The sequence below is a fragment of the Mesocricetus auratus genome, unplaced genomic scaffold, assembly GCF_017639785.1.
Source record: "Mesocricetus auratus isolate SY011 unplaced genomic scaffold, BCM_Maur_2.0 Super-Scaffold_100010, whole genome shotgun sequence".
NCBI lineage: Eukaryota > Metazoa > Chordata > Mammalia > Rodentia > Cricetidae > Mesocricetus > Mesocricetus auratus.
This window is the reverse complement of record NW_024429194.1, coordinates 22099310-22117286: the sequence shown is the minus strand read 5'-3', so window position 1 is coordinate 22117286 and position 17977 is coordinate 22099310. Positions and strand designations below refer to the sequence as shown.

Sequence of the window (17977 nt, the reverse complement as noted above, 5' to 3'; positions counted from 1 at the left end):
TAGGGAAGAAAAATGCTTCCCTGCAGAAAATAATCAATAATTATATAGTTTAACATTACTAAATACATACTTAAAGTTACAATTTCACATATTCTGTGAGTTTTAAAAAAAGATGAAATCAGGCTAGGAATAATGGTGTACCCTTAATAATCTCAGGATTTAGAAGGAGGAGGAATGAGAGTCTAAAGATAACCTGGGCTATATAACAAGTTCCTGGCCAGCCTGGGCTACACATACACAGCAAGACTGTCTAAAAACAACAAAAGAAAAAAAAAGTACTTATAACATGGAAGATGCATCTAAAATAAACAAGAAACACTAATATAGCTAAGAAAAAAGTGCCACATTGGTCATAAATAGAGAAGGAACTGAGAGGAAGGTCAGAGAGATATAGCAAATGGCACATTCAAGTCAGAGGAATAGAAAATGCACTAATCTCTCTCTCTCTCTCTCTCCATATATATATATATATATACCACTTCTAATAATAATTTTATATTAATATTAAAGAGTTACTAATACTAATACTTAGCAAACCTGCTAACATTAAGTTTTGTTGGAAATTAAACATATAAAATACATTAAAACCAATTTCACCCAGAAATCACATACAGCTGTGAAAGGATGTTTTAAAAGAAATATACTTGGATGTAGAGGAGATAAAGGAGGGAAAACAACTCAATTTTTTTTTTTCAAATCTGTCTTCTGAAGACAGCCAATCATTCACAGGTCAGACTCCTGGAGAATAAACAGGTAAACTCATGTAGGACACAGAACCCTTCCCCCAACTGGCACAACACACTAGCATGAGGCCAGTTTTCAGCTTGTAGGTGTTGCCATGTCAAAACAAAGTAGCATCATAAAGGAGCAATGAACAAAATATATAATGTATGGAAATAACAGCAGTGCATTCTTCCTTGTTGGGAGTTTTTCTGCCTCCCTGAAATATAGAGTAACTAAGCCCACAATGAACAGACCTGAACCTAACCACAGTTCCGCACAGGTCACTAAGTTCATCTTCTGTTTCAAAGAAGAAGAAATCAGCCACCCTCATCTTGTCTCCTTGCCTTGCCATTCACAAGGAGAGGGAGGATGCCACTGAGTCCACACTTAGGAAGACAAACATTCCCAACACTTACTAACAGGAATACTGAACAAACACTGAGGCTCAGATACATTTTTCCATTGAAAGTAGTTGTTAGGTTAATAAAGCTTAACTCTTTCTGTTGTAAAAATCAAAAGACAAGTTAATGACATAAACATTTTCTCAGTCTGTAGTATTCAAAGCAGTTAAGTGTATCTTCCTGACTTCACACTGGTGACTTCAGGGGCATACCTTCCTGACTACAGGCACAAAGAGAAGGAAGGCATGGTTACCTTTGCTGCTTTAACCAGCCGGTCACAGGTTCCACAGTGGTACAGGTTGTCACAGTCGAAAACTTCCTCTTCCACATACATGTTCCAGAGTGCATCTTCTAAACCGGACACATTTTTGACTGCTACTGTCAGATCCAAGAAATCTTCCTAAAATATGAAAGAATATTAATTACACCGAGAGAACAAATGATTTCACAGACTTTTACAACTGAAATATATATTGGGAATAATCAAATACATATATTTTTCTATTTGCACACAAGATGATACACATGCCATGATTGTATGCTATAAATTCTTATCACTAAATTAATATTCCATCTAAATGAAACTATAATTTCATTCAATGTACATTAAGAAAACAGTTTAAAAGAGAAAGGCTTAAGAGTTTAAATGTAGATGTAATAAAAACCTCATGTTTCCCCAAGAAACGACTACAAAAAGATATATACCTGAGTTAAATATCACACATGCACGCACGTGACCTCAAATTTACACACAGAGCTGATTAGCCCTGCTTTAATCTTTAAAATGATAATAGCAACCCCTAGGTAGAGCCCAATTTTTCCAATGTAAACTTCCTCATTTGTTTTTGCTAAGATTGGTTTATGATATGCTGAGAAAATGACAAGAAAAATATTCTGATCCAGATTAAACAGGTATTTCTTTTTTTTTTTTTTTTTTTTCAAGACAGGGTTTCTCTGTGGCTTTGGAGGCTGTCCTGGAACTCACTTTGTAGACCAGGCTGGCCTCGAACTCACAGAGATCCGCCTGCCTCTGCCTTTGCTGGGATTAAAGGCGTGCACCACCAACGCCCGGCTTAAACAGGTATTTCTATGAAAGTTAAAAAGATGGCATTTTGTAAAAAGGAAATCTCTCTCTCTCTCTCTCTCTCTCTCTCTTTTTTTTTTTTTTGGTACTTTTTTCCTCTTCCTTTTTTTTTTTCATTTAAATTACAAACAAGCTTGTTTTACATGTCAATCCCAGCCCCCTCTCCCTCCCCTCCTCCCCCAAAGGAAATCTCTTAAATCTACTGAAACTACATTTGAATTGTATTTCTAGCACTAAATGCTGTTATAATTTTGCAAGTTTAAATCACATTTCTAATTCTGTTCATGCATCTAATATGATTTTTTTAAAGAGGTTATGGAACCTGAGAAGTAGCAGACTATTAGTTTAAATCATGGCAAAAATTCTTAACAGAACTAATACTGTATGCTAACAATGTGTATATGGAAAGTTACTGTTTATAATTTTGACATGCTTGTTGTATCTCATTTTACCATTGCTTTGTTAATCATTGCATTAGAGCTCAGTCAATCGAAGACACACAGGACATCTTTGATATTTTCACACTAGGCTAAACCAAGACAGCTTCTATTAGCATAGACAATAAGGTCCAGATATACCATTTTTTATCCCCAACTCTTCCTTAAAAAAACCAAAGTGTCGTAGCTCACAGCAGTGCCTTTGCCCAGCACCTGTAACTATGTAAGACCCTGAGCTCAAACTCAAGGACCCAAATAAATAAATAAACAAAAACAAAACCCCAAAGATATATTTAACACATATTTATTAATATATATTTGCATTCATTTCTTCAAAAAAGCAACAAATACATTTGGAAAATGGTATTAAATTTTACATTCAATCAGATACAGAAACTTCCTACAATAGATTTTCATTAAATGTTCAGTAATGAAACCATTTGCTGAGTAGGACTTAAAAAGCAACAGAGATGATTTCGTTGACACAAAAAAGTTGCCAATCAAACTGAATGGGCAACTGTATTATCACAAAGAAATGAAAGTCATAGTTCAAACAGGAGTGTACCAGCTCTAAATGAGTTTACATATCATATTAATATAAGCACACACTTCCAATATACTTCCTGAAGAATATTAACAAACTAAACCTAATATTTAATTAGAGATTTGCTAATTAAATATTCTTCGGTATCCAGTCTTCATTACCTTTCTAATTAACTTTCTTTTCTACCTGTGTGTGTGTATATATAGGTCACGAGTGTGCCAGGGCCTGCAGAGCCCAGAAGATCCCTGCTGGGAGCTGGAGCTACAGGTGGCTGTTCGCAACCCTACGTGGGTGCTGGGAAGGGAACAACTGTCCTGTGAAAGAGTGGCCCCGAGTATTCTCAACTGAGGCAGCTCTTGAGCACCCCGCCCCCCCCCCCCCCGTGAACTTTCTTTACACTGGCTTCCTTCATGAGGGGTCTATGTGTAAACATCCCCCAGACCTTTTAAAAACACATATCAGATTTAAAAAATTAACTAATAAGTAAAAAAACTGTATTAGAGCACTGAATAAAAACTGTTTTCAGAACTTGCCCTCTGGTGAGCTGTCTCAATAGGTAAAGGTCCCTACCTTCAAGCCTGACAATCAGAGTTCAATCCCAGGACCCATGTGGTGGGAGGAGCACAATGAATTTCACTGTATGAATTATAATTTACAATAAGTTTTAGTAGAGGAACTCCTGTCTGCTCACCTGCTTCTCACTGATGTTCTTACACTCTTTGCAAACTATCTGGTTCACAATGGTGCCATGGTATAGACGATTAATGAGGTCATGGCCAGAAGTCCCAACTAAAGAAGTTTCCAAAGCACTGAAGAGAATTCGATTCAGTTCCTGCACATCATGCTGTCTCATTTCCTAAAAAACAGGAAACAGTTTTTGTTTTGGAGACAGATCTTTGGGTTGTCAACACTGGCCCTGGATTTACAATCTTCCTGCTTGATTCTGAGTGCCGGCATTGCAGGCACAATATTCAGCTAAAACAGCTGACTTTGAAATATAACTTTTGCTTCAAATTTTTAAGAATACTATTAACTAAACACATAGGAAAAACTTTGAATAGATGTACAGATGACTAAGTAGGTTAAATTACCACCTATTTTTATATATACTACAAAATAAAAATCTAACTAGGCACCGGTCGTTGGTGGCACACGCCTTTAATCCCAGCACTCGGGAGGCAGAGGCAGGTGGATCTCTGTGAGTTCGAGGCCAGCCTGGTCTACAGAGCAAGTTCCAGGACAGCCTACAAAACAATACAGAGAAACCCTGTCTCAAACAAAACAAAACAAAACAAAATCTAACTAGGCAGTGTTTAGTATGTACACACAATTCAACTCATTCAGTGACCGTGAAGTGCACTCTGAATTATGAGAGAACAGTCACCTGCCCATGTCACAGGAGTACAGTAGGAAAGAGCAGCACAGGTTTAAAGAGTGTGGGAGCCAGCAGAGTGCCCAGGTAAACCTCACTTAGATCACAAGAGCTTGGGACATCAGAAACTAGAATTGATTACTTTAAAGAGTAAACAAATAAAAACAAGAGTAATGTAGTGTTGCTGAGAAAAATTCAAACTGACTGTCACCTTTAATCTATTCTGAGTCACTGGCTGTGTGTGAACTAGACTTTCAGAACAATCTGTACCTCCAAGATGTGCTCTATCACTAGGAAGCAGAGAAGGGCAGTTAAAGGGAGAATCAGGGGCCAAGACTTAGGCACGAAGAGGAGCTGGGGCCTTAAACAGAACAGCAAGTGCTACTGAGCCCATTCCACTGACACAGAAGTATCTTTCAGCTTTGGCACATGGATGCCACTGTTGCCTTCACCAAGGAAAGTCAAAAGGAGGCAGAGGAACAATTCAGGGTGTAGAAAGAGAGGCTGCCCAGGAGCAATATAACAATAAGTTTATGTGACATGTAGCAGGTAAAGGGGATGAAAGCTAAAGTGAAGTATGAGACTATCGATCTTTTTCTTGTCCTTTAGAATAGAAGATACCAGGGTATATAAATCCATCCTATATCACTGGTTTGAAAAGGAGGGAAAACTCCAAGGTCTGCTTCTGAGCAACCACTATATCTGGCAAAGATACCTCAAAGACCTTCTACCACCCAGGTTCAGTCCTTTACTTACAAAACATAAAAGAATTAAGAAAAGTGTTTCATTCAGGCAATGGTGGAGCACACCCAGCACTCAGGAGGTAGAGGCAGGCAGGTTTTTCTGAGTTCGAGGATAGCCTGGTTTACAGAGCAAGTTCTGGGACAGCCAGGGCTACACAAAGAAACCCTGTAAACACACACAGACACACACACACAGACACAGACACACACACACACACACACACACACACACACAGAGAGAGAGAGAGAGAGAGAGAGAGAGAGAGAGAGAGAGAGAGAGAGAGAGAGAGAGAGAGAGAGAGAGAGAGTTTCAGCCTTGACAGTCAGGACTACACAAAGAAACCAACACACACAGACACACACAGACAGAGAGACAGAGAGAGAAGGCCTTTAAGAATTAGGAAGCCAGTAGGACAGTGGGGTGTTGCAGGCCTTTAATCCACGCACTTGGGAGGCCGAGGCAGGCGGATCTTTATAAGTTTGAGACCAGTCTGGTTTATAAGAGCTAGTTCCAGGACAGCCTCCAAAGCCACCAAAAAGAGAGAAAGATAAAGAATTAGGAAGCCAGGGTGTGGGCCTGGGTGATAGCTGAACTGGTCAGTCTGGGCCACTGGGGCCACCTGCCTCAGGCAAGGGGGGTAGAGTCAGTTCACCCTTGCCTGTGGTAAGGGGTGGGGCCAGTTCTCCTGAGGGTCAGGAACAGATCTCTTGCTGCAGTAGAGGCAAGTCCACCTTTCCCTGGGTCTCGAAGGGTAAAGGGCTGGGTTGGCTCAGCATGACTCATTGCAGTGAACACTTGCTAGTAAAGCCGATTGGACAAAAGGGTGTACTATACAACATACCAAGGCTCCCAATGCCACAAGTACGAATGAAAAGGTGTTGGAAAGGTGGAAAAGAAGAAGCATCGAAGAGGTTGGTTTTTGTTGTTGTTATTTTTTTTGGGGGGGTTGGTTTGTTCTTGTTTTTGTTTACTTGCTTTGATTTTTTTATAATTTTATTTTGGGGGGCACTACAGGGGTGAGGGAAGGATATGGGGGCAGGAGGCGAGCAGAATTGGGATGCATGATGTGAAACTTCCAAAGAATCAATAAAGAAATTAAATTTTCAAAAAAAAAAAAAGAATTATGAAGTCAGCAACTTAGTGGAAGCTCACATACAAAGAGAAGTCTTCATTAAAGCGTTGCATATCCACACCCTGATTATCTTAAGAGAAACATATCAGTAACAAAAGATCACATAGTGTGTAACTCTAATCCTATGTAATGTTCAGGAACAGGCAGATCTACAGAGTGTAAGTTTCAGATTGACCATGAGCCTGAAAAAGAGGTGGATGGGGAGTGAGTACAAATGCATGGGGTTTCTTTTTAGAGTAGTGAAAGCCATCTAAAATTGACAGTGGTCGGGATGCTTGCCCAATTCTGTGAAAATACTAAAAGCCACTTACAAAACTATACCTTTTAGAAGAGTAAATTTTATGGCATGTAAACCTCAATGAAGTAGTTATAACTTTAAAGGGAAGATAAAGGAATACACCCCAAGCATCAGTCCTATGCCTGAAATGTAACATGCTTTTTAGGGAATGTGCTATTACCTGCTTCAAAGTCCAAGCCCTACTTCTTTAACCCCATAGGGCAGTACCACTGGACTAAAGAGTGCTCCTAGTTAGGTCACAGGTGAGAGCTTTGCAGGAATGTACCTATACAACAAACAATAAGACGTTAAGTTGCCTGAACATCAATGATATACTGACAACTCTCAGGCTCCTTCGTTGTTGCCACAGATGTTTGTATGTGCTGAAATGCCTTTTAGGAATACAAACAAACAAATAAACAAAATGAGTCATGCCCTACAGTAGATACAGGAAGAAAATGAGAAGTTAGGAATCAGGGTGGAGGAAATGAAAAGTCAGGGGTCAAGAAGGGGGAATGAAAAGCGAGGGGTCAGGGCAGGGAAATGAAAAGCTCTGGTGAGCACTGGTCTCACTGAAGTGTGTTCTCATCAGTGCCCAGGTCAAGCAAGATGCATGGCACAAAGGTGGGAAATATTCTACACATCCACTAGTTTATCCATTACTGTCGAAGACTGAAAAGTTGATGAACAGTTTGACATCCACACAGTAAACAGCATCCACATAACAGGTGTTAAAGTTCAAGTAAACTACATAAAAATTGTTGAGTACAAATTTCAAGTATCAACTCCTATATTAACAACATTCTTCTTAACCCCAAGACACAGCTAGTTGTAACAGCCCATATTCAGTAAGAATCGAAACATTCATACACACATGCTTTGTAACTACTCATGTGTGAAGACATTCCAACATGCTGAAGCCCTGAGACAAAATTAAAGGCCATCAGACAAAACTTGGAGCCTCCCTGCTGGCACCCTCTTACCTCATCACTGGTCCACCCAAAGCTATCAGTGAGGTCTCTGGTGGATGCAGCCTCCTGGTCTAAGAGCAGAAGCTGAGCAAACAAGCGCTGCAACTGCAGAGGTATGATCCGAACCTGGGAGAGAGGGGAGAGCTTCCAGGTGAGTACTCACATGCAGATGCAGCTTTCAACAGCTGTAGACTGGTTTTCTCCTATCTCCTGGTTCCATCAGCAGAAAATCCCTCATTACAGAGGGAAAACTAATCAAGATTCAGTTCCTTGAAAATTCTAGTTCAGTCCAAAAGGTTTTAGTGATCTGGCATTTTCTACTTTGACATAGTTCACCATTAGATGAACATAGATCAACATTAAAAATTCAAAAGAACCACTCAAATGACCACAGACATACAATTCCCATAGTTCATTTGCCCTCTAAAATATCTTCACACACACACATTCCAGATGAATGCAGGCGTGCTTCAGGCACACAGATCTCAGTCTGAAGCTTCAGAGACTAGTTACACCCTGCCTCACTTTCTGCTAGTTTCAGACTAGAAAGCAGGGCCTCTCATAGTCCAGTGTACAGGCCAACTTTAAAGATTCAAAGGGAAAATATGCATGCAGGAAAACCAGTGACAACTCTACTTTCCCAGGACATTAAAATGATTAGCTACAAAAGCATTCTCTGCAACAGACTGGAAAGAAATCGACATCCACTGAAGTCGTTTCTTGCCACAGGGCTGTTTTTGAAGCTGGGGCTGCACCATATAAATCACCACTGTCTCACAGACCTGAGCCTGCACATAATGAGAGGCTTCTGAGTTGAGATTCCAGCAGGAAGAACACGATTAGAGTCGTGCTTTAAACAACTTCATCACAGCACTACAAAACAACACACTAAATTCTCCTCAATTTATTTCCAGAACACTAAAGAAAGAACACTGGTCTCTAGGGTTTCCCCCATGTATTACTACAAATAAGTGCGCTGAATGGATGTCTGGCTACAAGCATGGATAAGCACAGCAAAGCGAGACGTGTTTGTAATAGCAGCAACAACAGCATGGCATTTTGAAAAAAAAATTTGGAGGAAAATATTGTTTTTCTTTTTTAATTGTTGCGTCCTTTTAAGCTCCGGCTATTCTATTCAGCAACTGCAACTCGGAGGCTACCAGCAGCGGCTAGGCTGCAAGAGCTGAAGCCTGAGGGAATTCTGCTCCCTCAGACATCAACTCTCTCAAAACTACTAAGGAAACTTATTTAAATGTCTGTTCCACTAAAGACCTCAAGATTCAAAGGTCTAGGTAGAATCCTGCTTCCCAGAGAGGCTAAGTAGCAAGCAACTCACCTAGCTCACCGCTTTGTGTCTCCCAAGAAGTCCTCCTGCGGGTTTTGCTTGCCCCTCCTTATAAACCCTTCTCCACTTGGCTCCGCCCTACAACTTCCTGTCAGCTAGTCGCTGATCCAGCCTCCCGACCACAGGTGATTTTTATTTAATCAACATACATCTTTGTATCATTAAACAAATGTTCCAGAACATAAACAAAAGTAACACACCTTAAAATAATATTCTATAACAGGAAAATTTCATTGCTAATTAAGTATGAGGCAAGTTATGTTTTGTCAATAAAGATGATACTTTGTAATAAATAACTTAGTTTTCTATGAATAAGGAACTTAATTCCTTCCTTAAGAACTATCTTCTGGGCCAGGGAGATGCTACAGAGAGTAATGTGCTTGCTATACAAGAATGAGCACTGGAGTTCAAATCCCTAGCACCCACTTAAAGGCTGGCTGGGTATCGACCAGCCTTCATCTTGGCTCTCAGAAGGCAGAGCCAGGTTCACTGGGACAAGTAAACTAGGCAAATTAGCTGAAACAGCACAAGTGAGAAACCTCACCTCAATGAATAAGGTGGAGCATAATGGAGGGTATCAACCTCTGGTGTCCACATGCACATACACAGACGTATGCTCAAATGCATACACATGCACACGCCCACACAGGCAAACATGCATATGTACAGGAATGCACACAACACACATATACACATACAAAATCCCCCATTTCCTGAATACTCTAAAAAACCCAATAAATTATAGATTTAGTACCTTTGCATCAGGCTTATCCTTATCCTCTAAAGAACCAAGCTCTTCCGGACCAAGAGAAAATAAAGCTTCTAAACAAAAAAGTAGAGTCAGATATGTAAATGATATGATTTCATCTTAGAAAATTGTTTAGGAAGCCAAGACCTCCATTAAGCAATATCAGCAAAAGATTTAGAAATGACTAAGACAATATTTATATCCTTATCTACACATTTTGCATTCTTTTAACATTGGTGTCCACTAGATCTAAGAACGTAAGTGATACACCAGTATGTGACCATCAAGTGACACTTCAGTATGACAAATTTTATGTTCTATAGAACATAAAAATATAAGCAGACAAGGCACTATAGGACATCCTTTAATCCTAGAATTCCTGGGGCAGAGGCAGGAGGATCTTGAGTTCAAGGACTACCTGGTCTACATAACAAGACCTTGCCTCAAGAACCCAAAGACTAAGAGGATGTAGCTCAAGGACAGAGTGCCTATCTAACAAGTGCAAAGACCTGGCACTGCCCCCAAACCCAAAAACCCTATTAATATGAAACAAACAAAAAGGATGGGTTTTCACTACCTTTGGCAATGGGACTCAAAAGCTATGAGGAGTCTCAGGAAACAGAAAAATTGTCACAGATGTGTATTTTCACTCGTGAGGCCGCTAAACCAACCTTTCAAGTCAAGGACCAGGCTGGATGCCTTTTACCTTGAGATCTTGTCCTTTGTTTCTTGGTGTGTAAATGTCTTTTCTACAATTCCAGTAATAAGAGATGTCAGTGATTTTACTTGAAAAAGGATGTTATTAGGCATTGCACAGGCTTCCAGAATTTTTCTTTTTTTTTGAAACATTCCACTGAGGCAAGTGATGAATGGGTGAATGTCTCTTTATTAAAAAGCACTGATGCCAAGTCAGGCAGTGGTGGCACACGCCTTTAATCCCAGAACTCGGGAGGCAGAGACAGGCAGGTGGAACTCTGTGAATTCGAGGCCAGCTTGGTCTATATAGAGAAACCCTGTCTCAAAAAAATCCAAAAGAAAAGAAAAGAAAAAACAAAACACTAAGGCCTTAGTGATTACTCTTAAGGATATTTTGTTTCTCACTAAGTGCTGCAGCTGGGAAAAATAAACTATAGGTTAAAGAACAAAACCACTCAAGGGCTTTTCAGAATAATCTCCCATTATTTCTCGATGCAATGCACTGGCAATATAACGGAATTCAATTTAACCTTACTTTAAAATACTACTCCCCCAAAGACATATATACACAAAAATCCCTTTTTTCCTCCATTGGTACTGTTAGCCTTTCCAAACTATACCTCCCCCTCAACAGCAAGGTCATGCTAAGCCATGCAGAGTGCACAGTGCGCACTACAATATCAAACTACATGCTTGAACAGACAAGAGGAAGTTGACCTGCAGCTCTAAGCTCCGTGTATTCGTCATGATCTGCCTTGTCCCTCACCTTCTTTCTCTGTTTTCTTTCTTGGGTTTTTAAAAAAGTCTCACTTTATAGCCCAGGCCAGTCTCACACTTTTAATCTTCCTGCCTTGAGCTACTGAGTGCTGGGATTACAGCTGTGTGCCATATAGTTTCTTTTTCTTTGTTTTGTTTCCAGAGACGTCCCAATTGTTCTTCTGATCCTCCTCTTGCCTCCACCTCCCAAGTGCTCTCAGTCTGTTCTTAAGGCTATTTTCTGCTTCAAGTTGCCTTTTAAGTTCAACCATATTAAAACCTGGGAGATCCCTCTTAGTTATCTGCTTAATAATGCTGAAAACTCCTAAGAGCAGAATTGCTGAGAACTGGGAGGTAACTTTACGTAGAGGCTGAAGTCAAGAATCCCACTCTGAAATTTGTCAGTTCACTCCATTAGAGTAGATCCACTAGACGTGCACAACAGTAAATATGTCCTAGATCTCTGGAGAAAGAAGTCTTTCTAAGTTTAGAGAAACTGAAGAACTCCCAAAGATCTGATAAACTGGGTGCTAGTGGGTACTTGGCATTCAAATACAGGACAAACCAGAATGTCCTCAGAATAGGACTTGTAGAGACATGAGATATATGTTCATGTACACTGGGCTTCCCATTCAGGATCATACAGAGGCCAAACAAGGCTCATGCCGAACTCAAGACCAGACACTGAAACCCCAATGAAGGAAGCTGGAGTAGAGAGATGGGAATGGAACAAATATGTTGAGAAACAGGCAAGAAATCAAGGCTTTAGTGCAGATTGGCTGGCTTCTAGCCTTTGACTTCTGGAGAAATAGTCCATCATCACAGTAACTGCCCACACCCATTTAATATAGCTAACCTGGGTGGGTTTGTGCTTCTTTGTACAAAGCTCCTTACTTCAACTCCTTTGGATCTTTTGAAGCTCATAATTTCCAGATTTTAGAATGATAAAGGAGGAATTTGTACATTACTCTTCATTTTACCAAGGTCTGGCATAGACAATACTGGCTAGATTAATATTCTTGTTGTGAATATATGGATATTCACCCTCCTGAGAAAACTAAAACTCCCAAGAAGCTTCACCCAGGCCAGGTTCTGAGGTCAAACAAGGTCAGGACAGATAAGCCCAGAATCAGAGCTCTCTGAATTTCAGAAATACAGATAAGTAACTACGGGATGTGTATACATAATGTGATAACTCTACCCACTGCAGAAGTCAAGGCTTTCTGTATAGCCCAGACTAAAGTGTTTGTTACTTTGGAGAAAAATGAGAGAATTGTCATTATGTTGTATTTTAAATTATGAGAATCAGAAATATTTTGTCTTATGCTATTTTTTTTTGTTATGGAACACTACAATAACTACACAGAATAGATTTTTTTAAAATTTAGGCTTCACAGTTTTCTTCAGAGAACTGCCAATGCATGTCCTACTTTTTGACAATGAACACGTATTGCTGAATCCACCTTTAAAATGCTTTCTCTTTTGTCTTTTACATACTATAAAATTCATGGTACATATTATTATTCAAATGCATGTAACATAGCATACCTCTGAATTCAGGTGTGAAATGAAGAGTCTGAAGAAGGGAATTGAGGTAACAGGTTCCACCCTGATTTCTGATTCCACTTAAATTGGTGAATTCTCTAGGGGCAGGTGGCTCCAAACCTTTAGTCTTTAATTTCTTCCCTTTGCCACACTGACTACTTGACACACTGGAATAATCCTCTTCAAACAGGTTCCCAAACATTGTGGAACCAAACACTAACCTTTAAAGAAAACGACATGTTACATAAATGCTTTTATTCTTGAAATGAACTCCCACCCCCAAGTCTTCTCTACATTCAGGGGCAACTGTTTTGTTAAATTGTTCTTCAGAAAATATAATAGTTTGTGTTTTGTAGTTAGCATGATCTGACTTCTCTTTCATACCTACAGGGGTCTTTATTAACCTGTGTGACCCTGGACAAGAAACCTAGCTAATGTTTACTTCTACGTAAAATGTGGCTGCACATGTTTTATAGGGTAGTTTAACCAGTCATGTTACAAAAGGAATTAAGTATAAAGGGCATGGCCCACAGGAACCGATAATTAGTCTTGGATTCCACATTACTAAATGAGAAAAATGAGGTGACAGCAGCCTTGGGAGCGCCAATAGCTCTGACATCTCAGCTTCTCCCATCTCTTCATATACTGTTATCAGACCACAGAGTTTCAGGGAATTAAACCTATCACATTAATCTCGACAGTAGTTTCAGCACTTTGGCCCCAAACTAGAGAGCCTGGAGTAAGTACCCGAAGGAAGAAGGACTCTGGCCATTAGAGCTATGGAGGCAATGTCCTTCCAAGACCTCCAAGTACCCAACCTTAGTGCTGGGGCGCTGCGAGAATCTGCCGCTTCTCGTGTAGTGGAGGGAAAACTGAGGTGAGGCGCTGAGGCCACTTTCTAAGGGACGGGAACTGCCGAAATGCAGTTCTTTCCTTTTCAACACAGTCCTCTGAAGAGAAGCTCAAGAAATGGAACTCGCGAGGCAGGCCTCGAGCTCGCGAGCGGGATTCCCGTCGTGCCATTCCACAGAGGCCTTCCCGCCCACCAAGACGCCCAGGGCCCAGGAACGCGACCAGGCGCGTCCCCGCGGCCCGACCCCTGACGCGCTGCCCGGAGACGCCGGGCGTCTTGCCTCAAGCCGCCGGCGTCGTCCCTACGCTGCCGTCGTCCCTCCCTGCGCCCCCGTTCCCCAGCCCCACTTACTGCCTATAGCCCAGACCCCCGCCCCGGCCACAGCACAGAGTAAACGAACTCGCTCCGAACGGGTACCGCCATGCCGGCGAGGGCGGGTCTCTGGAAAGTGATTTTTTTTTTCCCTCCCCAATATGCGGACTACATTTCCCAGGATGCTTCGCGCCACGCGGAGATTTATGGGCAACGTAGTTGCGTTGCTAAATAGACTGTGGGTGGGGTAGCGAGGTTTTGCTTATTTTCCAGTCAGCTTGCATGTTTATATTTATTATTCCCTGCAAAAATTAGAGACTAACGGGTCGGGGTCACATGTTCCTAGAGCTTTCACCAATTAAGTGTAATGAGTATTTAATGTTTTCTGCTCTAGGTTATACAAACAAAGGGACCTTAAAACCGTTTTTCCTTCAAGCATATATCCAATACAAACCTTGTGAAAATGTTCCATGTTCCGTGAACCTTACATCGTCCTCAATCTTTATTTAATCTCTATCAACCTTAGGTAGTTTATGTATAAGCATGCAAGCACGTGTGCACACATGTTCCCTTCAAAATGATCTTTCCTGCCTGGGCACTTGGATGGGCTACTCCCCATCCTCTGTATAAGCCCCACTCATATCTTCCTTGTCATCCAAACTCTCTATCTGAGCGTCTGAGAGCTGGAGAACAGGAATGGGAGAGGAACAAGAGGTCTGGGCCGGGAAATGGACAGCGAGAACACGGCTCTGAGCTCTCCAGTCTGAAAGCCTCTTGGCTTTCACTAACCTCCTCTTTTCTCTCCTGGCTGCATTCCTTCCTGCCCTGTTGTCTGCCGACTGCTCTGACTCCCCTAATCACACTTTATCCGCCTCTTTTAAAATTGTACATATACCTCGAATTCTTGTTCCCTGACCCCAAACTAACCACTGTAAGGTGCCATCCACAGATGCAGGAGGCCTTACTGTTGCAGGATATTTGAGCACATTGTGAAACCTGAGACTGCAGTATTTACTGGAAAAACCTATTTCCAGTTGTGGTATGGTTCAGCCCTAGCACACACCATTTTTTTTTAATCAAACAAATGAACTTATTTGTTTGTTTTATATCCCAGCTGAGGTTTCCCCTCCTTCTCCTCTCAGTCCCCCCCCACCACCCAGCACACACCTTTAACACAAGAGCTTTCTGCTTGAATACTGTAAACAGAATAAAGTCAATCATCGTTTAAGAGGTGATTGAACAACCAGCTGACAGAAAGTGAACATTAGAAAAACCATAGAGAGTCAGGATGATGGATAGAGAGACACACAGGAAATAGAAGGGTGGGGCAGTCAGTTTGAGATTTTATTTTTGTTGTTTGTTTGTTTGATATGGGAGAAGAAAGGAGTTCTTTCTGGGATATCAGTGGGGTGGTAGAGGAAGTTCAGCTGGGTGTTTACTCTGCCTCTCTTAGCTACCAGGATTTCACTCTGCATCTGGTTCCCAAGTCTTTATTGATAAAAACGGAATGATTGAGATTTTGTTAAAAAACAATACCTCACCTTCTAGACAGCTATATCCCCATGTGCCCATGCGCTTGTTAGTCAGGTTTTTGTCAATTTGTTTTGTTTGGCTGATTTTTGTGTTTTGTTTTCTTTGTAAACTTGACTCAGGCTTGGGTCATGTGGAAAGAGGGAACCAATATTGAGAAATGCCTCTATAAGACTGGTGTGTGGCAAGTGTGTGTGTGGGGGGGGCGTTTTCTTGATAAATGATTGATGAGGAAGGACCTAGACCACCATGGGGCAGTGCCAACTCTGGGAAGTTGGTCCTGGGTTATATAAAAATCAAACTGAGTGAGCCACACAGAACAAACTAGTAAGTCAGGTTTCAGTTCCTGCCCCTAGGTTCCTGTCCTGACTTTCCTTTGTGATGAACTGTAAGCTGTATGAAATAAAACCTCGCCTCCCCAAGTTGCTTTTAGTTGTGCTTATCACTTCAATAGAAAGTAAACTAGGGCACCCCAGCAACTTCTCAGTGCCAAGTTCATTATTAGTCCTTAATATTAATTGAATAAAAGAATGGGCCATATTAGTGGGAGGGTGGAACACAGGGATGCTGAGAGCCATGTAGATTATGAAGGCCCTGCTTCTGAATTCTTGTCACAAAGTCAGTTAGTCACGGCAATGGCTCCACTTTTTGATACCAATTTTTTTCAATACAAGTCTTTTATTGTCCCAAAAGACACCCCAAATTATACTTAAATTCAGGATCTTGTTTCTGGAACTGGGTACTTAGGTCTTTCTCATCAGCCTGCTGTACTGTTCCCTTTTCAGACACATAGATACCATCCAAAAACTTCCTGATATCTTTGTTTTTAACTGTTGTGGCTTGCTGAATCAGAGCTGCTGAATTTGAAACAAGTTCAATATCATTTCCTTCAGGGATTAACTCATACTTCTGGGCTTGAGAGACAGAACAAGCAACACCTGCCCTCATCTGAACCCTGCAGATGTATTTTTCACCCAATAAATTTCAGATTTCAACCAAAGACCCATTCTCTTGAATAACAACATTGATGGGGAAGTGAGCATACACAGACCTCATCTTGTAGGGGAAGCCCAGTGTGACTCCCTTGATCATGTTCTGAACATGACTGCAGATGGTTCGGACAGTGGTCAGTTCCTTTCGGTTACCCCACCATTTGTCAACCTGGAGCCTCTTCTTCCTCCCAAGGAGACTGAGCTCTACATTGATGTGACTGAAATCCCTCCGGAGGGCTCCTCTGGGGCCCTTCACGATGACTGTGCGCCCCTTCAGACTGATGTCCACATTTTCCGGAATGTCGACAGTCTGATTGCTGAGAATGGGGACGATACCAATTTTCGAATTAGTTATTTTTCTCATTGTTGTGTTAAATATTTAGCCAAAGTTACATAAGGAAAGTACAGTTTCTTTCTTTTCTTCTTTTTTTTTTTTTTTTTTTTTTTTGCTCCTAGTTGGAGGGATAGTCCATCATGATGGAAAAAATGTAGTGGTAGAAGCAACTCTAATTGTGGTGGCAGAAATGTGAGACAGCTAACTCACATTGTGTCTGCAATCAGGAAACAGGGAAAGATGAATGCTGGTGTTCAGCTGACTTTCAGTCCCAGATCCCAGCCCATTTGAAGGTGCCACATGCATTCAGAGTGGAGATTCCTTGTGGTGATATTTTGTTTGTGCTCTAACAAATAAAGCTTGCCTGACGATCAGAGGATAGAACTAGCCACTAGTTAGCCAAAGAGAACAGGCACTGGTGGCACATACCTTTAAACCCAGGACTTGGAAGGTGGAAGCAGGAAGATCAGGAGTTCAAGGCCACATTGGGCTACAAGTGAGAACTAGAGCTCACACCTTTGATCCCAGTACTTGGGAGGGAAGGTACACGTCTTTAATCTCAGCACTGGGGAGACAGAGATAAGAATATAAGGTGGGTGGAGATAGAGTCTCTTGTCCATTCAGTCTGAGGATTTGTAGACACAGGATCTAGGTCCTTTTTTGGTCTGAATTCTAGTGGCTTACTGCTCTGTTTCACTGATCTTTCAGCTTTCACCCCCTAATAGCTGACTCTAGGTTTTTATTATTAAGATCAATTAGAATTTTAGATACACTTCCTTCCCAGTTAAACCTTTCTGGAAATACCCTTGAAGACACATCCAAAGGCATATTTCCATGGTGGTTTTAAAAATCCAGCTAAGTGGAAAATCAAAACAAACCACTATAGTGGATGATTCTTTTGATGTGTTGTTGAATTTTCATTTCATTGGGGAGGATTGCATTTATGTTCACCAAGAATATGGACCTTTAATTTTCTGTTTCTTCTGAGTTGGTATCAGTATGATGAAAGGCGTTTGAAAGTATTTTCTATCTTTATTTATTCATTTGGAGGAGCTTGCAAAGGACTCATGGTTTCTTCCCTCTGGGTCAGCACACAGAAGCTGATCAACATGGTCCAAAGGTGTCAGGCTACATCTTGAGCTGAGAGCACAACTTAACAACATTGTCCAAAAGGTAGTGTC

The 17977-nt window shown here is 41.1% G+C and overlaps 1 protein-coding gene and 1 pseudogene across 7 annotated transcripts in view; both read right to left on the bottom strand.

Moving 5' to 3' along the window:
• The window catches only part of Usp40 (ubiquitin specific peptidase 40), a 74173-nt gene extending 60092 nt beyond the window's left edge, over positions 1–14081 (bottom strand). For 2 of the 7 annotated variants that reach the window (XR_005879841.1, XM_040753069.1), the window contains exons 1-6: positions 13980–14081; positions 12779–12996; positions 9785–9852; positions 7698–7811; positions 3881–4045; positions 1378–1524 (exon numbers count right to left, since the gene is read on the bottom strand). Coding sequence is in view for 6 of the 7 variants with exons in the window: in XM_040753069.1 (XP_040609003.1) it covers positions 1378–1524; positions 3881–4045; positions 7698–7811; positions 9785–9852; positions 12779–12977 (693 nt within the window). In the remaining variant the exon portion in view is untranslated. Of the gene's footprint in view, positions 1–1377; positions 1525–3880; positions 4046–6895; positions 6991–7697; positions 7812–9784; positions 9853–12778; positions 12997–13979 lie in introns of those variants that run through there. The other 5 variants (XM_040753070.1, XM_040753071.1, XM_040753074.1 and 2 more) reach the window with 5 other exon arrangements.
• Positions 14082–16128: 2047 nt separating this feature from the next.
• On the bottom strand, positions 16129–16826 carry LOC121142681 (annotated as a pseudogene).
• Between the last annotated feature and the right edge of the window lie 1151 nt (positions 16827–17977).